At 43.3% G+C, this 27,825-nt stretch overlaps 1 protein-coding gene across 1 annotated transcript in view; it reads right to left on the bottom strand.

Annotated features, from left to right (window-relative positions):
* Positions 1–13,670, bottom strand: part of SP1 (Sp1 transcription factor) — a 36,733-nt gene extending 23,063 nt beyond the window's left edge. Inside the window, exons 1-3 of the mRNA XM_023257111.2 lie at positions 13,516–13,670; positions 12,317–12,471; positions 10,484–11,999 (exon numbers count right to left, since the gene is read on the bottom strand). Coding sequence (XP_023112879.1) covers positions 10,484–11,999; positions 12,317–12,471; positions 13,516–13,522 — 1,678 coding nt within the window. The 5' untranslated portion in view covers positions 13,523–13,670. The remainder of the gene's footprint in view (positions 1–10,483; positions 12,000–12,316; positions 12,472–13,515) is intronic.
* Positions 13,671–27,825: the final 14,155 nt, after the last annotated feature.

Below are 27,825 nucleotides of genomic sequence, written 5' to 3'. Positions count from 1 at the left end.
ATTTATCAATACCTCATTCCTTTTAATGGCTGAATAATATTCCATCACATTTTGTTTATCCACTGGACATTCAGATTGTCTCCATCTTTCCATAACCATGAATAATGCTGCCATAAACACGTGTATACAAGTTTCTGTGGGGCCATATGTTCCTTTTTCTCTTACAAATATACCTGGGGGGATGCCTGGGTAGCTCAGTCATTAAGCATCTGACTTTGGCTCAGGTCATCATCTCACAGTTTGTGAGCACAAGCCCCACTTTGGGTAAAATATGGTCAAGCCCTGCTTCGGGTGAGCCCTGCTTCTCTCTCTCTATCACTCTCTCTGTCCCTTGGATTTTCTCTCCCACTCTCTTTGCTTCCCACTCACCAGTGCCCTTTCTCTCAAAAAGAAAGAAAAGAAAAAAAGAAAAGAAAAGAAAAGAAAAGAAAAAAGAAAAGAGAGAAAAGAAAAGAAAAGAAAAGAAAAGAAAAGAAAAGAAAAGAAAAGAAAAGAAAAGAAAAGAAAAGAAAAGAAAAGAAAAGAAAAGAAAAGAAAAGAATGTAATTAGGAGGGGCACACCAGGGTGGCTCAATGGGTTGAATGTCTGACTCCTGATTTTGGCTCAGGTCATGATCTCACTGTTCATGGGTTCCAACCCAAGTCGGGCTGGCAAAGCAGTACATGACCTATTTGGGATTCTCTCTCTCCCTCTCTCTCTGCCCCTCCTGTGCACGTGTTCTCTCTCTCTCAAAATAAACATATAAACTTTAAAACTGAATAGTCCATGGAGTATAAAATTTTTTTACACAATTTTCCATCCCTATGTTTTTTACTTTTTAATATTTGAGAGAGAGAGAGAGAGAGAGAGAGAGAGAGAGAGAGGGAGAGAAAATGAGCGGGGGAGGGGCAGAGAGACAGAGGGAGAATCCCAAGCAGGCACCATGCTGTCAGCACAGAGACCAACTCAGAGCTCGATCCCATGAACTGGAAATCATGATCTGAGCAAGAATCAAGAGTTGGCCATGCCCCACATCCGGCTCTCTATCAACATGAAGCTCACTTCAGATTCCCTGTCCCTCTCTCTCTGCCCCTCCTCCTCCCTCCTTCCCTCTCTTCTCTCTCTCTCTCTCTCTCTCTCTCTCAAAAATAAACATCCATGGGGGGGGGGCTGGGTAGCTCAGTTGAGCGTCTGACTTCAGCTCAGGTTGTCATCTCATGGTTCCATTTGTGAGTTCAACTCCACATTGGGCTCACTGCAGTCAGCACAGAGCCTGCTTCAGATCTTCCATCCCCCTCTCTGCCCCTCCCCCACTTGCACTCTCTCAAAAATAAACAAGTTAAAAAATAAACAAACATTACAGAGAAAAAAAAAGAGTCGGCTGCTTGATCGACTGAGCCACCCATGTTTTCAACATGCGCCTATTTAAGTTGAAATGTTTATTTCTTAAATTTTTATGGTAAGACACACCTTGGTAATATAATATATATAATATTTTTCAATACCTCCATTTTAGTTACTGAAATAACATTTTAAGAATTAAACAAAGGGGCGCCTGGGTGGTTAAGCGTCCGACTTCAGCCAGGTCACGATCTCGCGGTCCGTGAGTTCGAGCCCCGCGTCAGGCTTTGGGCTGATGGCTCAGAGCCTGGAGCCTGTTTCCGACTCTGTGTCTCCCTCTCTCTCTGCCCCTCCCCCGTTCATGCTCTGTCTCTCTCTGTCCCAAAAATAAATAAACGTTGAAAAAAAAAAATTAAAAAAAAAAAAAAAAAAAAAAAGAATTAAACAAAGGGGCGCCTGGGTGGCTCAGTCGGTTAAGTGTCCGACTTCGGCTCAGGTCATGATCTCCCAGTCCGTGAGTTTGAGCCCTGCGTCGGGCTCTGTGCTGACAGCTCAGAGCCTGGAGCCTGTTTCGGATTCTGTGTCTCCCTCCCTCTCTGACCCTCCCCTGTTCATGCTCTGTCTCTCTCTGTCTCAAAAATAAATAAATGTTAAGGAAAAAAAAAAAAAGAATCAAACCAATTGGAAGCACCTGGGTGGCTCAGTCGGTTGAGGGTCCAACTTCAGCTCAGGTCATGATCTTGCAGTCTGTGAGTTCAAGCCCCGTGTCAGGCTCTGTGCTGACAGCTCAGAGCCTGGAGCCTGCTTCAGATTTTGTGTCTCCCCCTCTCTCTGCCCCTCCCCTGCTCACACTCTGTCTCTGTCTCAAAAATAAATAAAACATTAAAAAAAAATAAACCAATTAGTTGTCAGAACGTTTTCAGAAGTAAATCAAAGAACCACGAGTAATTTAAGTCTGGATGCATCTGAGTTTGCTTCATATTGCAGGTAAAAGTAATACAATTTGATGATATGTTAGAGCTTTTATTAAGACAGCTCCCACCAGGCATTTGACTAAAAGATTAATTACCATTACACCAAGATGTCTGGCCAAGCTGCAGTTTCCTAAGTAAGTATATAAGCTAGAGATGAGAATATCCAATTGTCTGGGACAACAGTTTTCTGTGGCTGGGGGGTGGGGGAATCACAGAATTATTTCCATAAAGGGAAATGTTTGCCAGCAACAAGCCATCTTTACTTTTTGTGGCATTTTATGCGAAAGTAATTAAAATAAGGAGGTAAGCAATTACCAGTTACCTAAGAATGACTTATCATTAAAAGCATGCTCACATTGTATATCATGACAATTTTTCTTATACAATCCAAACCAGCAATAATTCCTGTCTCAAATCTCAGCCCTTGAGTTCCATTTTAAGCATCTTACTTTACAAACATCCGAGATTTAAGTAACCTAAAAGCAGCTGGATAATAACTATTATGTATATATTAATGATCTTGCTCCATTAGGTTAGGAAATTTGGAAATAATCTTATGAGAAAAGTACTCAGAAAAGTTAAAAATGTAGTTCTGACTATAAACATACCACAAAAATGTGAGGTTTTTTTTTTTTTTTAATTTTTTTTCAACTTTTTTATTTATTTTGGGGAGAGAGACAGAGCATGAACGGGGGAGGGGCAGAGAGAGAGGGAGACACAGAGTCGGAAACAGGCTCCAGGCTCTGAGCCATCAGCCCAGAGCCTGACGCGGGGCTCGAACTCACGGACCGCGAGATCATGACCTGGCTGAAGTCAGACGCTTAACCGACTGCGCCACCCAGGCACCCCTTCTTTTTTTTTTTAAAGTTTCTTTATAGAGGGGCGCCTGGGTGGCTCAGTCAGTTGAGCACCCGACTTCAGCTCAGGTCATGATCTCACGGCTCATGAGTTCGAGCCCCACATCAGGCTCTGTGCCGATAGCTCAGAGCGTGGAACCTGCTTCAGATTCTGTGTCTCCCTCTCTCTCAGCTCCTCCCCTGATCACACTCTTTCTCTCAAAAATAAACAAACATTAAAACAATTTTTTTAAATAAATGAAAATAAAGTTTCTTTATAGAAGGTAAAAGCAAAGTTACCAAAGTAAGCATATTTTTTCAAAAAATGAAAAATAGAATTACCATATGATCCATCAATCCTACATCTGGGTATATATGCAAAAGAGTTGAAAGCAGGATCTCAAAGAGATTATTTATACACCCAAGTTCACAGCAGTACTATTCCCAAAAGCCAAGAGGCAGAAGCAACCCAAATGTCCATGATAGATGAACAGATAAAGACAATGTGGTATATGCATACAATGAATATTATTCAGCCATACAAAGGAAATCCTGTCATATGCTACAATATAGATGAACTTCGATGATACTGTGCTAAGTGAAATAAGCCAGCCACAAAAAGACAAGTACTCTATGATTCTACTTATGTGACAAATTAGTAGTCTAAAGTAGTCAAATTTATAGAAAGTAGAATAATGGTTGCAAGGGAATGGTGGGGGAGGGGAAATGAGTTTAATGGGTACAGTTTCAGTTTTGTATGGTAAAAAAGATCTGGAAATCTTCTGCAATGTGAATATACTTAATTAACACTATTGAACTGTTCATTTAAAGATGATTAAGATGGTAAATTTAAGAAAGGAGGAACAAGATGGCAAAAGAAAATCAAAGACATCTCGTTACTTTGAAAACATGAAGGTGCTGACACCTCAGAGCCTGGAACCTGCTTCGGATTCTGTGTCTCCCTCTCTCTCTGCCCCTCCCCTGTTCTAAGATGAATAAATACTATAAATAAATAAATAAATACACACATACATACATACATACATATATACATACATACATACATACCTGACAATATATAACACAGTAAAAGAAAACTATAAATCCAAAATAGTGTGGCCCTATGGTTTCATATATTTTCTGCAACTGTCAGTATTCGTTGTGTGAAAACTTGTCCCCTCTGGAGTGCACTAAGAGTAGATAACTATAGCACAACAATAATTGGAGCTCCATGAAAGCCAAGGACCATCATCTGTTTCAGTGAATTCTGAGAGCCTAGCACACTTGACACACAGTAAATATTCAATAAATTTTGCTAAATTTGTCTATGAATAAAGCATGAATCCATTTTCACTGCTACACTTTTTGTATCTAACTCTTAAGTCTGCTGGGGGCAATTATATTACTAAGTATACTGGTGTTCAGTAAATGCCTATGTAAGTTAACCTAACCATGAGTATTAGTGAATTTCTTAACAGCCTTTAATGCTAAACAAGGAAGCCATTCAAAACATGATAATACCAACAAGATAATCTGTTAAGAGAATGCCAAACCAAAGAAATTTCTTGATAATATGGAAAATTTCCAAATACAGTTTTCAGAGTTAAGAGCTTTTTACCTTCTTTAAAACAAAATAAACATGAGTGCAAGAAATTGCCAAAGAATTCTAGGCATAGTACTTTTCAGATACCACCAGTGACCATAAGAGATATTATACATTGTCTATGTAAGGCCTGGACAAAATTGGGGCCTATATAGTCTCTCGAAGAGTTGTTAAACTATATCCCCAACAAGTATGTCAGGATAGTTTTGTTTTTTTTTTTTTTTAAATCAGAAATGTGGTGGGTAGAGAAGGCAGGCACTGAAAGGGAATTTTCTGATAACATGGAAAACAATAGATGACAAACAATAAGGAGATAAAGTTTGCTATGAAAGTGTCTCAAGCATATTAGGAAAAAAAATAAGAAAGGTAACAGGGAAAACACATCGCATCTCTAACTGTAAAAAGGAAAAAGGGGGTGGGGATAATACCATTCTACACACATATCTCTATATGATATAGCTGACCTTCATGTTTTCAAAGTAACGAGATGTCTTTGATTTTTCTTTTGCCATCTTGCTCCTTCTTTCTTAATGTTTTGATCACATCACTAATTATTTATATTTTGCTTAATTAAATTCAAATTAATCTGATTACAACAAATCATGATTCATAACAAAAAGTTTATGAAGAAGTTGTTGTTGGGGTGCCTAGGTGGCTCAGGCCATTAAGCGTCAGACTCTTGGTTTTGGCTTAGCTCATGATCTCACCAGATGGTGAGATTGAACCCTTCCCCCAATCCAGCTCTCTGCTGTCGGCACTGAGCCCACTTTGGATCCTCTGTCCCCTTCTTTCTGCCCCTCCATCCCTCTTTTCTCTTCTCTCTCCCTCTCAAAAATAAACATTTAAAAAATAAAAATCTTAAAACAAAAAAATACTAGTGTAGTATAGTGGAAAAAGATACTGATCTGAATTCAAAAGATCTGTTACAGTGACCTCTGGCAAGTCGTTGAAACTACTCCACATTCTGTCAAAATGGGGGTACTGGAAGGGGTGAGGGTTTTCAGCTCTAACAGTTTTCAGTTTAGTTGCTACTACCATTGATAGTCTGGCTTAATTGTATTGTTTGCAAAGAGCTGTAATTTTTAATCTATCAAAAAAGGTCAAATTCAACGAAGAACATACTGAATAATATGAAAAGATCCACCTTAATAGCATTTAACCTTTTTTAGATTATTTGCAGCAAACATTTGCTTTCCTATAAAAATAATATTTTTTACATTTTCAGAGATGTATAGATTTTTAATTTAGTTCTCTCATCATTTAACGGTCAAGTCTCTATTTTCACATAGGGATTTTATATTTTAACTCCTTCAAAATTGTTAAGTCATTATTTATTTTGTACATAGACACGGAGGTAGGGCGATTTACAGTAAATTAGAAAGGCACATCCAAAGTTGTCAAACAAGTAATACTGCCCAGTTTCCATAAGCTATTCAGAGTTTTAAAAACACTGAAGCAAAAGTACAATTCAACTTCCAGCTCAAATTTGCAACCAACTCTAAAAAATAAAAAATAAAAAAATAAATCTTTCTACAGAAACTTTTTCAGGGTCTTCTAAGGGAAACAATTCTTAAAACCTAGCATGGTATTAATAATATAATCATAATGAGGGCATATACACTTTAAAATAATGGTTAGGCACACAAGCCCGAATAATAATGCTAAATGTTAGAGAAAGGAATAGCACTATTATGACACACCTTCTGTAGGAAATATGAAGAACAATAAACATCAAAGTAGAAAAGTTCAACTAATATTATCCATTAATGGTTAGACATCTGATAAGTAACTTACAAAGCATTATGTAATAGAGCTTTTCCACAGATGTTCATTTTACATCTTAAAACATTTTCAAGGAGAGAAAACAATTAGAAGCAAGGAATGAGGAAAACTAAATTATTAGTGGCAACATTTAAATGCTACTTTACAAAGTGGAACAGTTAAAAGGAAAGGGAGATATGAGAACAGAATAGATATTAAACTTTTCTGAAACACTAGGCACCCTTGTGCTCTTGTTATTTAATTAAGAACTAAAATGGCCACATTACACAATGTAATGTGATTTAACAATGACGTCATTTACAGAAAGCCACTGGAATGAATAAATAGGAGCAACTGACAAGGTCTGAGGACTGTCTTCTCATTCTTTTCAAATCAATGAAGGCACCTAGATTTTAAAGGAGACCTTTTCTACTTAAATTGAAATCCCTTAAAAACACTAATATCACCTTCAGAAACAAATATAACATTAGATAAAAAAGGCAAACGATGCAGAAACATGTGATATTTGATAAAGTATATTATTTTAAAAAAGAAAATTATCTCATTTAATCTTTTGCCCTAGAATAATTCTAAACACATTCAAATCAGCTAAACCCATTTACATTGTTCAGGTACCCTAGTCTAAAATGCAACTTTTTAACAAATTAGGTCTCAGCAATCTGACCGCAAGTTTAGCGACACTGTTGGCAAACTAACTCTGGTATCACATTTAACTTAACTTCTAAGAGAAGACATTTTCCTGACCCCGATAAAACCAAGCAGATGTGAAATTTTTATTTTTAGTGCCTGAAATTTGCCTGAGTGAATTATAGCCATCAAGGAAATATGTTCTATTCTCCTGCCAAAGACCAGCCCTGAACTCTTTATTAGGCAGAACTCCCACGAAGTCATACAAACTGTCTTTCAAAGCTGCACCCCCACCCCCCAACCTGGTAGAAGAGTTTTCAGGACATGGCAGTGTCTGAGAAAAAACCTGAAGCTTTAAACTGGAAAAAAAAACAAGATCTGTGAGAGTAACTACAAAATGAGAGGAAAGGGTGTTGATTTAAAAGACAACAAAACAAGCTGCAGATAACTTAAAACAAAACAAAACAACAACAACAAAAACCCCTCGGAGCCCATAGATCATTTCACTGTCTAGAAATTAAACTTAGTTTACTGGGTGGTCCCTTCCTCACTACCACCCACCAGGGGCTGAGCCATAAAAAACACAGGATATTGAGATGGCTGGCTTACTTTGGTTCTAAGTTTGTGCTTTTGCCTGTGTATTCAGCAAACAAAAATAAACAGTGAAAGTCAACAGGGGAGCTTAAATGATTTCTAAAAGATGATTTTTAAAAATAATAAAAGTAAACAAAGTGAACACCAAGGAGGCTGCAGGCTTCCACAACCATGTAATAAAGTCTCATTTTGTAGAATGCTATGTATCTACCCACCAAGCTATACCTCACAACAGGACTTCACATTCAATGCTCTTTCTACTACATTATACTGGCAAGAGATTGAGCTTTTCCAGTAAAATCACTATATACCAGTAAGGGGGTAAAACGAGCCATTTTTAGCAGCCAGGCAACTGCTGAACAGCATTAAGGCTTCTAGGAAACGATTTTATTAGCTTTCATTAAGGATAAAGTTAGATCAACTGAAGGGGAAAAAAATGTTGCAGAAGACTAACCAGAAAGAAGGAAACTTTTCTCTTCAGAAACCACTATTAATGAAGCAACCAATCCCAACTCTCACAAAATGGCCTTACAGAGGCTCATTCTTTCATTAGTGAATGTCAAGCTGCTGCTACTTTACAGAAAGGCATGCATTTTCTTGAGCTCAGAGACCATCAATAATAGCTAGGTAGCCCTATCCTATGACATATTAAATGGCAGGCTTCCCCAGAGCATGATTTAGCAATGAGAGTACCTCATAACTGTTCTCCAGAGCCTAAGTTATAAACCTTTTAAAAATTGCAAGGATCCAAATTATTACTAACTGGAACAATCTCGCAGTTTTGCCTTCCTTTGACAAAGAGCAAAACTGCTGGATACAACAACCTAAGAGCAAAGAGAAAACAAACATGCTAGTAAAGGTTATCCAGCAAAGTGTCTAATTTTCCAGGCTGCTGAATTTCGTTTTCATTAACTTTTTCCCATTTCTACTATCATAATTTTTAGCCTATAAAACACTTGGCCACCTCTAGAACATTAAATTTCAAAGAAGCAAAGACAGCTTTTCTAAAACATTTTTAACAATCTAAAGATTTCTCATGTCCTAAGTTAAAACTAACAGGGAATGCCTTAGACTAGAACTAACCACAAGCCCTAGCTCTGGCTGTAGTCTGGCCACTTAACTGCTTCTTCATACCTCAACATCCTCTTCTAGAAAATAAGGCAGTTGTACTAGATGATTTCTTAGGCTCCTTCCAGCTCTAACTTTCTATTCCAAGATCTCCAATTTATTAAGAAAATTGTTATCTTAAGGCTCAAAATGTCATCATTCTAAACATGACCTCAAGAATGTAAAAAAGTTAGGGAACTTGAACAGATCCCCCCCCCCCAATCACCATTTTCCAAAACTGCAGGAGACAGGAAATATGGCTGTCTATTTATTATCCTCTTTAATGTAAAAACCAATATAAATGAAATGAGAACTTGGGGCACCTGGCTGATCAGTCAGAAAAGCATTCAACTCTTGGTCTCAGAGTCATGAGTTCAAGCCCCACGTGGGGTGTAGAGATTACTTAAATAAAACTTTTAAAAAAAATGAACTGAGAACTCTCATAAAAGTAAACAATTCATAAACCCACATGTATTCCAACAGAACTAGAAGTTTGGTGACGTTAAACTATTTCCCATCATAATTTTTATATATCATGGCAGAATATAAAAATCTATAGAATCATCTTCTTGTACTTTATTAAAGATTAACTCTATTGCCACAGAATCTAAAATGACAAAATTCTAAACAGACTTTCACTTTTTTAAAGGGACACGTTTCAAATTTCAAATTAACCAACAGTGAAACACTGTTCAAAATGAATAATTGAATATTGTGGTCAACTGATTCAACATACATTCCAATACATACCTCTTCCCGAAGGACTTTTTCCCTTCAATGCTCTCCTTATTCCTAACTCCTCTCAACTCCACCTCCCCACTCCATTCCAGGCCATGCTCCCTTTCTCTACCCTCCCTTCTCAACCATACATTACTTTCAAAGCAGTCTAGGAAGTGGTTTTCTCATCTAGGAAGTACCAGAACCACCCAGCAAGCTTACTGAAAATATACATTAGTGTAAGGGGAGGCAGACGGATTCCACTTTTAAGGTAACCAGAAGTTTAAAAAATTAAACTTTAATTAACCGGCTTGCTCAGAAAATAGGATACTCTAGCTAACTAAAAATTAACCATGAAATTTATTTCATTAAAAATTCTTCCGGAATCCACTACATCACTTTTCCCTCACTTAAGACTTACAGCTCATAAGAAATATCTGATTATTTAGTAACTGTCATACAAAGAGGTCAAGTTTATAATCAATTCTTATCTTACAAAGGGGTGGGCTTGTACGCCAAATAAAGCCCTTGAGGTAAGAATGGTTTTACGTTTTTAAAAAGTTGCAAAAAAAAAAACCAAAACAAAAAGAATACTACATGTGTCACAAGCCCTAAAATATTTACTATCTGGCCCTTTACAGAAAAAGTTGCCGACCCTTGTTCTGTAGCACCAAAGGCACTGGAAGTACAGTGACCCCAGGGACGCTGCCCAGAAGTGCTCCTTTCTCATGAGATTAACTGAAAAAAAGTTTCCGTTAAGTCAGTTCCAAATGACTTAAACAGAATCATTGCCATTTCTCTAATCAACTTGCCCTCAAGAAACTGTTACCCACGAAAGTGTCTATTTCCTTCCTTAGACCCAACGGTTGCAGTTAAGATGCTATTTAGCTCTGGAAATTAATATAAAAGATTGGAGGCTTACCTGGGGCATTTGCTATAGCCAAGGGCAGGCTTGGAAGCTGGTGCACCTGGATTCCTGAAGCACCCAATGCACTGAGGTTAATGGTCTGGAGGCCAGGCATGGAGGAGAGCTGAGCAGCATTCACAGTGACTGTGCCGGTAGGGATGGAGGCAGCTGAGGCAATGGGTGTAAGGGTGGTATTGCTGCTGCTCGTCTGCCCCAAGGAAACGCCCTGCATTGGGGCCAAGGTGATTGTCTGGGCCTGTGGGTTCTGAACTTGAAGATTCTGCAGCTGAAGAGTCTGCCAACTGACCTGTCCATTGGGCCCCACTGTTGGTGTCCGGATGATGATGGGGCCAGAGTTTGGAACAGCCTGAAGCTGGAGATTCTGGAGGGTTTCCTGGGAGATAGCTTGAGTTGTAAAGGTCTGCCCTGACAATGGTGCTGCTTGGAGGGCCTGGAGAGCCTGTCCCCCTTGAACAAGCTGAGGCTGGATAAGAATTTGCTGCTGTTGCTGTGTCTGCTGGTTCTGCTCTCCCTCTTTTTGTTGACTTGCTTGCAGAGAGCCTCCAGATGTCTGGTTCTGTTGGATGTTTAGAGCATCAGACCCCTGTAGCCCACTGACCCTCTGGGGTGTCTGCCCTTGAGAGTTGGTCCCTGCTGATCCGCTGGTGGTAAAGTTCATAATTCCCATGTTGCTGGTGGTAGTAGTTGTTGAGTAGCTATTGGCATTGGTGAAAAAGGAGCTGGAACTGGCTTGTGATGATACCAAACTGGCAGAACTGATGGCAGTCCCTGAGGTGGCGGGCTGTGAACCACTCTCTTGGGACCCAGAGCTGCTGATAGTGACTGCCTGAGAGCTAGGAGTCAAGGTAGCTGCAGAAACGCTGTTGACAGGTAGCAAGGTGATATTCCCATTTAGGGCCACTGGTACATTGGTCACATACTGAGTCTGTCCTGAGAGTACATTATTAGCCAGGCCTTGAAGGGGGACAGCCTGCTGGAGTAGATTTGGCATAGCAGCAATGATGTTGCCTCCACTTCCTCGATTTGTGATGATCTGTTGGTTTGCACCTGGTATGATCTGTATTTGACCAGAACCATCCTGCTGCACTTGGGCCCCAGTGGCAGCGAATTGCAGCTGTTGCCCATCAACGGTCTGGAACTGTGGGATTACTTGATACTGAATATTAGGCATCACTCCAGGTAATCCTGTCAGGACTTGCTGGTTCTGTAAGTTGGACGTGGCAGCCACAACATACTGCCCACCAGAGACTGTGCGATTCTTGGAAGACTCACTGCCATTGCTGCCATTGGTACTGCTGCCACTCTGTTCCTTTGAGGTAGGGGTAGCCCCAGAGGAGGAAGAGATGATCTGCCAGCCATTGGCACCCTGTGAGAGTTGTGTGGCTGTGAGGTCAAGCTCACCTGTGCCCCCTGACTGGCTTGGGCCCTGGGAGTTGTTGCTGTTTTCATTGGGTGACTCAATTCTGCTGCAAGTTGCTGCCAGCAGAGCCAAAGGGGATGGCTGGGATTCCTGGCCAGAAAAGAAAGGAAAGGAAAGGATAGGAAAGGAAAGGAGTTAGTTCACTGACACCCAGCTGCCAGCCCAGGGGGCAGTATAAAACAAATAAACAGCCAAAAGGTGCAAAGAATGGGGAAAAATAACAGAAACAAAAAGTTGCCCCATCTACACTGTTGAAATTCTCATCTGAGGGGATCTCCCAATCATCTGTGTCCCTAGCTACAAAATGGTTCAGCCCCTTCCTAAAAATGTTTCTGTGAAACAGCAATCATCCAGGAAAACTTACATTCTCTTAACATGTCCCCCAGTCTGTCCTGATTATCACTTACCTGCCCTCCTCCTCCTCCACTGCTGCTACTGCCTGTGCTGCTGCTTCGAGCCTGAGAAAAGGCACCACCACCATTACCATTGCCCCCATTATTTCCACCAACTCCTTTTTCAATCTTCACCACAGCTGTCATTTCATCCATGGAGTGATCTTGGTCTAAAAATTAGAGACAGACAACTTAAAGTTGGAGAAAGAAAAAAGGTAAAATGATATGATAAAACAGAAACATCAGTACGGTTTAAAGCACTAACGTAAAAAACAAAAAAAAAAGTGGCTTGGAAAAGGGACAGCTGTAGGACATACAGAACATAAACTAGGCTGGGTAATGCTAAAACTGGGCCTCAATTCCCCCTTGCACAAAATTAAACTCCTAAAACATTGAAAATGTGCTTTAGGTATAGGAAATATGAGGAGCAGTGGACATGCTCAAAGAGTTTCAAAATATAAAAAAGTATCCCGGGGGGAAAAAAAAGGAGAAGGATAGATAGGTAAGGCAAAAAACAACATGTGGGTGGATGGAAATCTTGCTAAAATTAGGGTCAAAGGATATGGAGAAAGAAAATTCAAGTGTAAAAAGCAACAATAGAAGAGGGGCAAGGTAAAAAGAACAAAAAGTGTGAGTGAGGAAACATTTGTGAATACTGCTAAAGGGGCTAAAGGGGTCCAGGGGTTAAGAATCTGGAGCTTTCGGGGAAGACAGAGGGCGGGACCTAGAGGGAAAGGGCGGTTTCGGGGTGAGGGGCGTGGAAAGGGCGGGACGGTGGGGGGGGGAGGGGAAATCTACGGGGGGAGGGGAGGGCCTTGGGGCAGGCGGCGACCAGAGGGCGGACCAGGGAGGCGGTTGGCCCGGGCGGGGCCTGCACTGTTCGGGCCGCCCCCGCGGCTCCAGCCCCCGGCGGGAGGAGCCTCAGGCGGGCCGCCGAATAGTGGGGGGTAAGGCCCGTCCCCCGTGGCCGGGGCGGGCAGGGGGCGGGCGAGGCCACGCTGCCCCCTCCCCCGGGGCGGGCGGCCCATCCCCCTCTTTCTCGCAGGCCCCGCCACTGCCCCTTCTCCCTCCCTTCCCTCCGCCCCGGGCGGGACCAAGGCCGCCGCCGCCGCCTCCCGCCCGCCCCCCCTCACGGCGGGGACCGCCCGGTCGGCCCTCGCGCGCGCCCCCTCACTCCCCTCCCACCCCTAAGCGTGGAGTGGACTCATCCTTACCGCTCATGGTGGCAGCTGAGGGACGAGCTCAAGGGGGTCCTGTCCGGGGGGGTTGGGGGGGGCCAGGAAAAACGCGGACGCTGACGAGGCAAGCGAACCCGGACCGGACAGGGAGGGGGGGGGTAAGGAGGAGGGAGCAGCGCGCCACAAGCCCGGCCTCGGCCCCGCCCCTTCACTGCTGCCCCGCCCAATGAGGGAGGGAGAAAGGAGGGACATGAAGAAGAAGGACGGGCAGGCTGTCCAATGGCAAGATTCGCTTGCTCTCTGAGGCGTGTAAGACAAAGTTGCGTGCCGGGTGTCCGCCCAAGGAGGCCGCCCTCTCAGTTTTAAAAGCCAATGAAAGACGCAGGAAGTGAGGGTGGGCGGGAGCTGGTGATGATAGGCTTGGAAAGAAACCAGTCAGCCGCCAGGCGGGCTCTCTGAGCGGTAGGGATAGGAAGAGCTTTGATTGGAATGACAGAATAACGACCAACCAGAACTCTGGACATGCCTGGGCAAAGTCCCTGGTGGGAGGTGGTAAGAAGTAGGCAGAAATGGGATAGGATGAAGCTGATCAAAACCAATCAGAAATCAGGCGGGCAGCCAGGAAAGTTCTGATTGGATTAACACTGAAAAAAAGACAAGATAGGACGCAAATTGACGCGAACGGAAAGCCAATTAAACGCCGAATGAACTCTGAGGGCGGGATTCTGGAGTGGGCAGAGAAGCGTTGGCGTCTCCTTCAGTCACTCAGTCCAATGAGGCGGCGAAGGAAACCAGGCACCGCCTCCAACTTGGCCAATGGGCGTTACGGGAACCTCCCGACGTGGGGGAGGGAGCAGGGCTGTGCCAAGAGGAGTCCGTCGCCATTTTGGCCCTCCTCAGGGGACTTCTTCGTAGTGATTAGGTGGCACGCTTCAGTGGAGCCCTTCTGCTCCACAAGTGTCAGGGCCACGACATTCGGTGCTCGGTTTTGCCTGGCCACCAGGGCTCGTTTGAGTCTTAGCTTAACCGCTCTTAAAAGTGCCTCTCAAGTCTACTCCTTCCCGAGGTGGGCGGATGCCTCTGAATGTGGGTGTAAGCCCTGTGGGTGCGGGCGCGACGAAATCTGGCGACGCGCTCCCAGTTAATACTGAACTGACCATTCGCGAGGGCTTTGAGACTCCCAACTAACGCCATTTTATTAAGTTCTCCCAGCCAAAGGTGCTAACTGCTTGATTGCTGTGGGGTTAACCCTCCAGGAGCTGGTCTGAGGCGAAGCGCATTGGAGAACCACCTAGAGCGAATGCCCTGCAAACCACTTCCTTTTTCTCCCCTTCATTGCAAATACCATCCAAGCATAAAGAGCTCCTGCTTTCGCAACCACAAAGTTAAAGGAGATTTTTTCCCGAGGCACCTGAGTTTCTGGCCTTCCATCCCACCCCTCCTTTTTCCTGGTTTCGGTGGAGGCGGCCTGGGTGATTTGTCATTGCCACGGAGGTCATTCTCTGTAGCACTTACGTGTTGTCACTTCGTTATCTACAATCCAGCGCTTCGCGATACGTTGTCATGTTCTAAGGTCTGGATCTCCCTAAAACAGGCCTCTGCTGCTTTGGATAGGGCCTGAATAAGGTGAAGCGGTTGTTGAATGCCTACCGTGTTAGGGGCCTAAGGTCAGTTAGGCTTTCCCATTCCTCCTGTCCTTCTCACAAGGAAGATGATAGTAGTAGGATGTTAACGTATTTTATAAGAAAGTTGGGCTGGGAAATAACTGGCCCAAGGTCACGAAGCTAGTAAGTTGTAGCGCCAGGTTCCAACCCGGAACAATCCCACAAAGACTTTTTATTTATTTATTTATTTTTTTTAAATGTTTGTTATTTGAGAAAGAGACAGGGAGCAAGCAGGGGAGGGGCAGAGAGAGAGGGAGACAGAATCTGAAGCAGGCTCCAGGTTCTGAGCTGCCAGCACACAGCCCGACGCGGGGCTCGAACCCACAGATGGCAAGATCATGACCTGAACCGAAGTTGGATGCTTAACCCACTGAGCCACCCAGGCGCCCCCCCCCCAAAAAAGTCTACTGTAGATTTTAAAACAAATAAAGCATGCCTGCTCTAACCACTTACATATGCATGTATGAGGATATACACAGTTTTTCAAAAACACTTTTGTATTCTCCTCTAGCTCCTGAAAAAAATTCCTGCCCTAATTTCCATGACAGCTCAGATGGCATTATCCTCTTGCATACCTTTATATAAAACATCACATTACATTACAATTAATAGCATACCTCTAGATCAAAATTCTCAAAATATAATATCAGACAGACTCTATCCAAATCCTTTGGGCTGCTTTGTTTAAAAAGGTGGATTTGGGGATGCCTGGGTGGCTCAGTCAGGGGTCGGGGGAACATGGGACTCTTGATTTTGGCTCAGGTCACGGTCTTCGTGTCAGGCTCCTCGCTGAGCATGAAGCCTACTTGGGATTTTCTCTCTCTCTCTCTCTCTCTCTCCTTCTCTTTCTCTGTGCCCTTCCCTTGCACACACAGTCATGCGCGAGCTCTCTTTTGTTCTCTCAAACTTTTTAATTAAGAGATTCCTAGTCTCCATCTCAGACTGATCAAATCAGATTCTTTGGAATGGGCTTGAGAATATGTATTTTTAAAGTTCTTTAAAAGTGATTCTTTTAAACTAAAAACTAGTTCTTTCAAGTGATTAGTCCCTAAGCCAGAGTTTAAGAAACACTAAGGGATAAAACTGGAAGAGAAGAAACTTCCAGAAGGGAAGAAACTTCCTGGAGGTTAGAAACTGCATTAGTCATCTTTGTAAACCAAGCTCTGGAGATTCTAACAGCTGTTTAGTGTATTCATCGAAAGACCACACCTAAACTTGCTGAAGGGGTGGGGGGAGGAACTAACATTAGAGAGCAGTCTTCAGAACATTTCATGTATATACTGTATGTATTCTCTGACTTAATCCTTTCAATTAATTTAAATTGCCATCCCCTTTTGCAAATGAGAAAACTGAGGCTCCAGTACTTAAGTTAAATTATGATGGTTATTTAGTTCCAAAGATTGTGTTTTTCCCCATGATTCAAATCTGGTCTATGCCTGAAATGGGAACTAGAGTTTGATTCTGCGGTACTGAGAGAAAGGTCTAGATTTAGACTCAGACATTCAAGGGCCTTCATCCTTTTCACTCTTTTTGCTTCTTCAGGACCAGACAGAATTCCCAATCTGGCTAGTGAGAGATGTCTTACACATATGCTCGTTTACTGATGAGAGAAAAAATGGGGGGCACCTGGGTGGCTCAGTCAGTTGAACATAGGACTTTTGGTTTCAGCTCAGGTCATGATCGCAGGGTCCTGGGACTGAGCCCCGTGTTGGGTTCTGCACTGAGCATGGAGCCTGCTTAAGATTCTCTCTCTCCCCCTCTGCCCCTCTCCCCTGCTCGGTCTCTAAAATTAAAAATTTTTAAAAAGAGAACAAAGGGGTATGATCCATCTCATCCAATTCATCTCTGAAAACCTGAACAAAATTTATTTAAACAGAACTAAAATAATTTCTATTTTTTCCAAAACTAAAATACATTTTTTCAAATGAATAACTTATTTCAAGGTTTCTCAAATCCCATGCATGCCAATGTCAGTCTACATAACCATTTGTGAAATCATTCCAATAACTCCTAATGACCGCGTTTGAAAAGCAACACGGATGGGTCATTTGAGAGATGCTTTACTTCAAAATCAATCACAATAGTACATGTACTAAGTGGTAACACTCCAGGGTGGCAGTCAAGACTCTTCGTGGTCCGCCTGCCCTTATTCAGGCTCATCCTCCATTACTGTCCACTGCAGTCTTACCTTTCATTTTGTTCTTTGTTGGACTCTTCCCACAAAGCATTCTTTCTTGGGTTTTCAATGTCCAGAAACACAATTTACTCAGCTTGCCCTCCTGGGCTACCAAACTTTTTCTCTTCTCTTCAATAAGAACGACTTCTATGAAGTCTTTCCTACTTCCCCCAGGTATTGGATACTCTGTCCACTATGATCTTTTTACATACCTCCATTAGAGGTATCTAAATATCCAATCTCTTCCAACTAGATATCTATCCAACTAGATAAAGCATCCTGACTGAGGGCCTGGATGATGCCTTTTCACTTTGTTTTGTCTGTTTTTCTGTTTTGTTTTAAATGTTTATTTATTTTGGGAGAGCATGTGTGCGTGCGTGCAAGCACAAGAACGGGGAGGGGCAAAGAGAGAGAGAGAGAAAGAAAACACCAAGCAAGCTCCACGCTGTCGCTGTCAGAGCAGAGCCTGATGCAGGGCTCGATCTCACCAACCTGAGCCAAAATTAAGAGTTTGGATGCTTAACTGACTGAGCCACCCAGGCACCCATTTTGTTTGTTTTACTATTGAATTTTTTCCCTCTAGGTTTGCTTTTATTTAATTAATTGATTTGTTTGTTTTTAAATTATTTGGGGGGAGAGAGGCAAAGGGAGAGGGAGCCAATCTTAAGCAGGCTCCACCCCAACATGGAGGCCATATACCTTTTCACTTTGTATCCTCAGGGCCTAGCATAGAATTGATACCCAGGAAAAAAACACTTAAGTGAAAGAAGCCTAGTCCCCAAAATCCTGAATAGGTCTCCAGATAATACAATACCAAGGACTGACCTTCCACATTTAGTTGTTTGCCTTTTACAAACTAAATCATTCTTCCTGATTTTGAAGTCACTCTAGTTTTCATCAATTTCCCACTCCAAGTGCCTGGCTGGCTCAGTCAGTGGAGTGTAGGACTCTTAATCTCCAGGTCATGAGTTCGAGCCCCACGTTGGGTGTAGAGATTACTAAAAAAACTAAACAAATTTAAAAAGAATTCCTACTTAGCAAAACTGGGAACATTTTACAAATGAAAATACGCAGATATTTCAAAACCTTCCTTTTACACCATCATTGTAAGCTTCCCTCTCAAGTCGTAAGTCAGCTTACGACTACAGCTATTAAGTACAAAACAGACTCAATTTTTTTTTTACCTGTTGTGCCTACTCTAGGATAAAGGAGCTTAGGAAAGAAAAAGTAAGAGAGAGTCCCTGATAAGATAATAAAGTATCAACAGTCTTCTGAGCAAGAAAGCTTCTCTCTGAGCAAGAAAACAAGCCGAGAGTTTTCGCATCATGCTATCTAAGGTCATCTGAAGTGCAATGGTGACTAGAGAAGCTTGGTGGATCATCACACACATCCCTCAGTCTTTTCAAGGCCCTGGAAAGGCAAAAAACAAAAACAAAAACAAACAAACAAACAAAAAACACCTAAGAAAAGAACTATAACAAGTGCGATTTCTTTGGGATGCCCAGAACCTGTTGATAAGAAATCCATAAATTTATTATTATCATTATTTAAAAGGATTCATTCTGTGCCTTTGCTATGTCTATTTCCTTGTCTGAGAAGCATTGTGGTTCATCCCTGCCTAGTCTGTAGCTTGTACTAGGAAGGCCTCCGTTCAGTCTGGCAACCTGTCAGTGGCTCTGGTGGTCTTGAAAGCCCTAGAGGAGGAAGAAAGGCTTGGAGGGAATGAGAGTTGGGAGGCATGGTCAAGAAAAGAATTTAGTTATTGTTGGAGCTAAGCTCTGGCCCAAACTTCTTGAGTATTCTCTTTTCTGAAGAGGGCTGCAAGATGACAGGCCTGACTTTAAACCCAGCTGATGGTCACTGGAGCTTGAAGACAGTTTGGCAAATAAAAGCAGAGGTGGTTTGAGGTGGTGGGGAAGAGGAGGAGGAATGGCTGAGACTAAATTCTACAATCCATCTGCATTCTAGAAAGCTAGAGAAGGCAAGCTCAGGTACCAGGAAGGCTCAGAGAGGAGCTTAAACCCCAAATTGAGCAAACAGAGAGCTTTTCTGAGCATATAAATCTGACCCCTACGGACTCCTTGGACTTAAAACAAACACATAATCAAAACACTTCCCTCTCCTAAAATGTCCAAACCCTTCAGGCTCCTCAGGGATCCTCAGCTCACCAGACCTGGAAGGGTGCCAGTGCTTAATGCCAATTCACCCACCAGTCACCCCCACCCCCACCCCGACCTCTGCACCCCAAGGGTAGCTGGGGTCCTGCCTGGCAGTTAGTTCAGCACTAAAAGAGAATTAAAGGAAAAAGTACTCTTTCAGCAAAAATGAAGCAGTTTCCTCTCCTGGGACAAATCGTCCTGAGTCCCCTCCAGAGTCCAGATTCGAAAGTCATACCACCCCCGGCTTTCCATTCCCAGAAAGGAAAATGGCCCCGACAGGCGCAAGAGGACTGGAAAAAAAGGCCTGCCCTACCCGGGCACCCAGGACAGAAGCTGGAGGAAGGAAGAGGAGGAGAAGGCAGGGGGGCTGGCCCGGTTTCCCCCTCCCACAGAACTGGGGCCACCCTGAGGGCGGGCGGAGGGCCGGGCTGGGGGAGGAGGGAGGCGGATTCATAAACAAACTCGCCTGGGCCACGAGGTGCCCAGAGGAATGGGGTGGGGTTTGCCGGCCTCTCGGGCCCAGCCTGGAGCTGGATGTCTGGTGTGGGCCGGGCTGGGCCTCTCCACCCCCAGTTTCCGGAGAGGGGTGGACCCTCTGGCTCTCCCCAACCGCAAACCCCTCCTTCCTGCTTTGCCCTCCCTCCCTTGGGCCCAGAAGCCAGCTGAAGTTCGCAGAGGCCTGACACCTCACTTCTCTCTTCTTGCGGAAGTTTGCACTGTCCCCAGGGCGAGTGGGTGGCTCCTGGAAGGGGGGGGGGGGGAGCGAGAGGAAGGCCCTAGAACACCCTGTTCATTCCTTCCTGAGGTGGCTGGAGGATGGTGGAGAGGGAAAGGTGGGAGAGGGCAGGAGCTTCACAGACTTTTGCCTCTAAGAGGGGTTTTCCCACCACTGTCCTGATGCTGATGCCCAGCTTAGAGGTAACCTTTACCAACGCCTGCCTTCTTTCTGCTCTCCCCTCCCCCACCACTGCAGGTGCTCAGACTTGCCCGGACAAAGGTCCCTGGGAGTCTCTCAGGAAGAACTTACTCAGTCACTCACAAGACTAGTGACTAACACCTATAGATAGTATATCTCCTTCTTAATGATTAGGAAATACATTCAGGATTTCAGAAGTGGGCCCAACTAAGGTCTCAAGGCGGAGTGAAACTCCCAGACACCAATTCTACTTCTCTGGCATTTTCCCAAAGTGTGGTGCACCTACTACTGATGGAATGTGAACTTTTCTGTATGTGCTCTTGGAATGAACTTGACAAAGAAATTGAATTATGTATCAAACCTATCATTTCACAAGTGTTATTGTTATGATAAAGAAAAAATTGGGGCGCCTGGGTGGCTCAGTCGGTTAAGTGTCCGACTTCGGCTCAGGTCATTATCTGACAGTCCCTGAGTTCGAGCCCAGAGTTGGGCTCTGTGCTGACAGCTCGGAGCCTGGAGCCTACTTCCCATTCTGTGTCTCCCTCTCTCTCTGCTCCTCCCCTGCTCATGCTCTGTCTCTCTCTGTCTCAAAAATAAATAAAAACATTAAAAAAAATTTTTTTAAGAAAAAAATAAAAATTAATGGTATACTATGGAACAAGGGAAACTGATAATGTCAAAAATTATGGAGATGGAGTATAAGTGATTGAAGTCTGGGGAAATAGACTGTACATCCTGGTTTCAATCTAGTATGCAGCTGTTTCTAAGGAAGAATGGAAATTCTTCGGTGAGGGGCTAGTTTAGAGGATGCACAAGGCTCCTTCCAGCACTGACATTCTAAAGTTTAAAAGCAATTAAAGAGTATCATAAGTCAGGATCTGGAAGCCAGGGAAAAAGAAAAACTGAGCTAGTAGAGTCAGGAACTTTCTCTGAGCCACACCATCACCAGGCTCACCACGGAAGGGCTCAATGCTAAAAAGGAAGGCTTCTTGCTCTTCACAGAGGAGAATGCAGGACACAGTGAACAGGTCCTAGATTGGTTCCACCCCCAGTCCTGGGGAATTTTGCCTGGTTAGTCTCCTAACCTTTTTGTGCCTCCTCCCTGACCTCCACCCACTCTGTGATGGTACATACCAGCAGCCACAGAGGTTGGGGTTCAGACAGAGCTCAGCTCCTGGGTCCATAGGGGGTTGACCCCTTAGGCTTCGCCTCCTCCCAGCTTCAAAAACACGGAGTCAGGCCGCCAGCCACGCACATTATGTGTCCCTGATGTAGTGCAATTTGAAGAGCACCGCATCACCTACCAGTATTCTTTCCAATATTGAACCTAAACCTAAAGAAGTGTTTAGATCTAATCTGTGGTTTGCAGAAAATAGGAAGGCTGGGGGAACAAAGTAAGTGGAAACAGAAAGAAACAAATCAGAAAAATCCCAAAGGTAAGACATTCTACAGGGCACTGACTGTTTATTCAACAAGTCAATGGCCTGGAAAAAAGAGGAAGAAGAGCTGTTCTTGCTAAAAAAAGAGAGTTAAGGGGCAAAACAGTCACATGCAACATGATCCTGTTTTGAACAAATGACTTGTAAAAAGACGTCCTGGGGACAATTGGGAAAAATTGAATAAGGACTGGGTATTACATATTAAGGAATGATTGTTAATTTGGTGGACATGATAATAGTATTGGGATTATATAAGGACATTTTTATTAGCAATGCATATTGAAATATTTAAGGTTTTTTTTAATATTTAAAGATTTAATGTCCTGTCTGTACATAATTTTTTTTATTTATTTATTTTTTTTTTATGGGGCACCTGGGTGGCTCAGTCAGTTAAGCATCCAACTTTGGCTCAGGTCATGATCTCATAGTTTGTGAGTTCGAGCCCTGCATCAGGCTCTGTGCTGACAGCTCAGACAGAGCCTGGAGCCTGCTTCCGATTCTGTGTCTCCCCCTCTCTCTGCCCCTCCCATGCTCATGCTCTGTCTTTCTCTGTCTCTTAATAATAAATAAACGTTAAAAACAAAGTAAATTAATAAAATTTTTTTTTATTTAAATAAACTCTATTCCCACCATGGGGCTCAAATTTAATGACCCTGAGATTAAGAGTCACATGCTCTACCAGCTGAGCCACCGGGGTACCCCTCATGTTTGTAAATTATCTTAATACTTTTAAAAAGGAATAACTGAGGGGCACCCGGGTGGCTCAGTTGCTTAAACTTCCCACTCTTGATTTTGGCCCAGGTCATGATCTCTTGGTTCCTGGGATCGAGCCCCACTAGCACTGAGCCTCCCTGGGATTCCCTCTCTCCCTCTCTCTCTGCCCCTCCCCTGGTCGCTTACTTGCTCACTCGCTCTCTTGAAATAAATAAATAAACTTAGAAAAGAAAAGAAAAAGAATAACTGGTGGTGGGTAAGGGAGGAAGCAGTTTTGGGATAGGAAAGCAAAAGAAAAAAGTAATAAAGGAATAACTGAATATTTGTCTAAATATGGCAAATATTGATAATTGTTAAGTCCAGATGATACTTACATCAAATTCATTTTCTCCCCTATTCTAAGTGATTTTTTTAAGAGGTGCCTGGATAGCACAGTCGGTTGAACATGATCTTGAGCTTTGTGAGTTTAAGCCCCACATTTGGCTCATCGCTGTTAGCGCAGAGCCCACTTCGGATCCTCTGTCTTCTCTCTCTTCCCCTCCCCCAGTTGCTCTCTCTCAAAAATAAAACACACACACACACACACACACACAAAACAAGAACAAAAAAAAAAGGGCAAACATTAAAAATATACATAAAATAGGGGCACCTGAGTAGCTCAGTCGGTGGAGTGTACCAGCTTTGGCTCAGGTCATGATCTCACTGCCCATAAGCTCGAGCCCCACATCGGGCTCTGTGCTGACAGCTCAGAGCCTGGAGCCTGCGTCAGATTCTGTGTCTCCCTCTCCCTCCCTCTCTGCCCCTCCCCCACTCATGGTCTGTCTGTCTCTCTCTCTCTCAAAAATGAGTAAAACGTATGTATAAATAAATAAATAAATAAATAATTTTTTAAATAATAAAATGGTTAACGCTTTTAAATTAAATACTCATACTAACTAAAATACCCATTGGCTTCTTTCTCCTTTGCATCCCCAGTATCAGGCCCGTGGCCTCCTTTTCTTTCTGTTGGAGTACACATCTTCTCCCCCGTTCTCTCCTCGTTTCCCCTTGCCACATCAGCTTCGGGCCCAGTGCCAAAGACATGCCACCTCTTGCCACACAGCTCAAGATTTGGTGGTTTAGAGGACAGAAGTAGAAGTCTGAGGCTTCGTTTATATCACCTTTTTAGAATCAGTTTCCGGGTGGTGATAGCAGAACTGGGGGGAGACACTTCCCCCTCCCCACCTGAAGCCATACATTTCTCAGCCAGCCCGAAAAGAACTCAGGGAAAATTGGGCAATCTCCCCTGGGGCAGGCTTCTGACCAAGGCTCAGGAGTGAGACAGTAGGCTGGGGAACTTCCTGCCTCCAAATCTGTGTGTGTGATTTTTTTTTTTTTTTTTTTTTTATCTTCCACCATTCCCATCTCCTCCCATCCATCCCAGACCAAAGCCAATCTGTCCCTTGTCCCCTTTCATTCAGTGTTGAATATGCTCCATGTGATAGAGCGGTTAGACTTTTCAGATGAGATGAACAGGGTCCTCCCTCAAGGAACTCACGGAGGCCCGACTCACACACAGCTAATTATAATATCCTGCCTTAGTGCAATGAAGGAAATGCATACACGAGTGATCCCTTTTTAAAGGGCCTGATGCCCAGTTTTCTTCTCTCAAACTTCTGTCTTCAGACTCCTGCCGTTCCCCACACAGCAATAATCAGCCACAAGCCCCACCAGTCCTACTCCACAAATACCTGTCAGATTTATCCCCACCTCTCTCTCTTCATATCCCTAGTCACTGCCTTCTTAGGCATCCCCATCACTACCGACTTGATGATGCTACCATAAAGAATAGATTGACCCTCCTCAAACTAGGCTCCACTGCCCCCTTGGCGTCTTATCTTACCCAAGAGAGATCTCATCATCTGATGCAAAGTGGGATCACATCTTTCCAGGCCCTACCTTTCATCTAGAGATGTAAATAAAGCTCCAGCCATGCCCATTCAACTATTTACCCTTCACAAAATAGGCCAAGTGATTTCCTCTGTGACATCCCTCTGATGCATACACAAGTATGTGCCTGGACTGCCCTTCCCCCATAGTAGTTCAAGAACTCACCTTTCAAGTCTTAGATCAAGCTTCATCTCTGCAATCCTTTCCAGAAATATCCCATCTGTCCCTAGAATTGGCCAGACTTCTCCACGTGCCCCCATGGCGACCTCTGCTGTTCTTCCCCTTTGCAGGTTCCACACTTTATTGCATTTAATTGTCTGTACATTTATAAACATTGTGGAGTAAAGTGAACCTCGGTTGTGGAGCCACAGGTCAAAGTTCACATCCAGGCTTAATAGCTGTGCAACATGAGGCAAGTTACTTAACCTGTTTGAGCTTTAGTTGCCTAATCTATAAAGTGAGGATAGTATTACTTGTCTGGAAGGGTTGTAGAGAAATAAATGAAAAAGTGGCAAGTCATTTTTGCTTTCATTGTGAGGTTGTGTTGTTTGTTTGTTTTTGTTTTGTTTTGTTTTTTAATCTGTTAATCTGTTTCATTTTGTGTGTGTGTGAAAAAGAAATCTTTTTTTTTAGAGGCACCTGGGTGACTCAGATGGTTAAGCATCCAACTTCAGCTCAGGTCATGATCTCACAGTTTGTGGGTTCAAGCCCCACATCGGGTTCGGTGCTGACAGCTCAGAGCCTGGAGCCTGCTTCGGATTCTGTTTATTCCTCTCTCTGCCACACCCCCTCTTGCTCTTTGTCTCTCAAAAAAATGAATACATGTAAAAAAAAAAAAAAAAGAATAAAAAAATCTTTTTTTAAGTTTGTATTTATTTTTAAAGATTTTATTTTGGGACACCTGGGTGGCTCAGTCGGTTAAGCTGCCTACTTCACCTCAGGTCATGATCTCGCGCTCCGTGAGTTCGAGCCCCGCGTCGGGCTCTGTGCTGACAGCTCAGAGCCCGGAGCCTGTTTCAGATTCTGTGTCTCCCTCTCTCTGACCCTCCCCCGTTCATGCTCTGTCTCTCTCTGTCTCAAAAATAAATAAATGTTAAAAAAAAATTAAAACAAAAAAAGATTTTATTTTATTTATTTATTTATTTATTTATTTAGAGAGAAAGCGTTCATGAGCAGAGAAGGGGCAGAGGAAAGAGAAAGAATCTTAAGCAGGCTCTAAGCCCAGCGTGGAGCCCTACTCAGGGCTTGATCCTATGATCCCGGGATCATGACCTGAGCTGAAATCAGGAATCCAATGCTCAACCGACTGAGCCAGCCCAGCGCCCCTTAAAGGTTTTATTTTTTAAATAATCTCTACATCCAATGTGGGGCTCAAACTCACACCCCCGAAATCAAGAGTCACATGCTCCACCAGCTGAGCCAACCAGGTGTCCCAACTAATTAAAATTTACTTATGTACATACTTTTAAATTTAATTTTCAAAATGTTTTTATTTTATTTTTCAGAGACAGAGCACGAGTTGGAGAGGGGCAGAGAGGGACACACACACACACACACAGAATCCAAAGCAGGCTTCAGACTCTGAGCTGTGGGCACAAAGCCCGATGTGGTGCTCGAACCCACAGTGAGATCATGACCTGAGCCAAAGTCTGACACCCAACAGACTGAGCCACCCAGGGGCCCCTTCATATTTTTAAAGTTTATTTTAAGAGAGGGCAGCATGAGTGGGGGAGGGGCAGAGAGAGTGAGCGGGGAAAGAGAGAATCCCAGGGAGATTCTGCATTGTCAGCATGGAGCCCAACTCAGGCAGAGGAGGGACAGAGAGACAGGGAGACAGGAAGACAGAATCCCAAACAGGCTCTGTGCTGTTAGCACAGACTCCTGACCTGGAGCCGTGAGATCATGACCTGAGCCAAAATCAAGACTCAGATGCTTAACTGACTAAGCCACCCAGGGACCCCACAACTAATTGGAATTTAAAAACTTGGGGTGCCTGGCTGGCTTAGTGGAGCCTGTGACTCTTGATCTCAGGGTTGTGAGTTCAAGCCCCACACTGGGTGTAGAGATTTCTTAAAAATAAAATCTTAGGGGGGGCGCCTGGGTGGCTCAGTCGGTTAAGCGTCCGACTTCAGCTCAGGTCACGATCTCGCGGTCCGTGAGTTCGAGCCCCGCGTCGGGCTCTGGGCTGATGGCTCAGAGCCTGGAGCCTGTTTCCGATTCTGTGTCTCCCTCTCTCTCTGCCCCTCCCCCATTCATGCTCTGTCTCTCTTTGTCTCAAAAATAAATAAAAAGTTAAAAAAAAATTAAAAAAAATAAAAAAAATAAAATACAATCTTAAAAAAACCCTAAAAATAGTTAGCATACAGTATAATATTAGTTTCTGGTGTACAATATAGTGATTCAACATTTCCGTGAAACACCTGGTGCTCATCACAAGGGCACTCCTTGATCCCCATCACCTATTTCCCCCATCCCCCCACCCACGGTAATCTGTTTGGTGTTTGTTTGTATTACTCTGGTAACACACCAAAAGAGAAGTATCTCTTTGTATAAGATTCAAACAGCCAGGGGCACCTGGGTGGCTCAGACAGTTCAGCGGCCAACTCTTGATTTCAGCTCAGGTCATGATCCCAGGGTTGTGGGATGGAGCCCTACTTTGGGCTCTGTGCTAAGTGTGGAAACTGCTTAAGCTCCTTTCTCTGCCTCTGCCCCTCTTGTCCAGCTCTGTGCGTGTTCTCTAAGAAAAAAAAAAAAAAAGATTCAAACAGCCAGTAGTTTTGGAAAGTACAGGCACACCTCCCTTTAATTAACCTATCTTACAACTTTCTCTTTTCCCACCTTCACCAGTTAATAGTTGGTTTGTAGCCTTTCTATGCATATGTTAATTATATGCATTTACACATATTTATATACATCCAACAGGCATTTATTCAATGCCTACTATGTGCCAGGTACTGTTTTGGTATGGTAATGAAGACACACGACAGTGAACAAAATAGAAAAGTCCTGCACTCTTTTGAGTGTAGTTGCTATGTTCACACATACCTTTGTTGTTGGTTTTTTGTGTGTGCCAATAGGTAGGTATAGGTATTATTTGATAACTTGCTTTTTTCTACTTAACAAAATCTGTTAAAGATCTTTTCATGTTAACTTACTTCATTCTTTCTTAATATTTCAAACTCTCCCACAGCAAATATCTTCATTTGGGCTCACGGGGGGCCGTTAGGACAGAGTGGGGAGCTGTGTATAACAGAGTGGTTAAGGGCACAGATTCTGGAGACAGACCGTAGTTGTGAATCCTGACTCTGTCACTTACTAGCTGTGTGACCCTTGGGCAAGTCACTTAACT

Source organism: Felis catus, chromosome B4 (genome assembly GCF_018350175.1).
Source record: "Felis catus isolate Fca126 chromosome B4, F.catus_Fca126_mat1.0, whole genome shotgun sequence".
NCBI lineage: Eukaryota > Metazoa > Chordata > Mammalia > Carnivora > Felidae > Felis > Felis catus.
The sequence above is the reverse complement of the archived record's forward strand: the minus strand, read 5'-3'. Positions and strand labels throughout refer to the sequence as shown.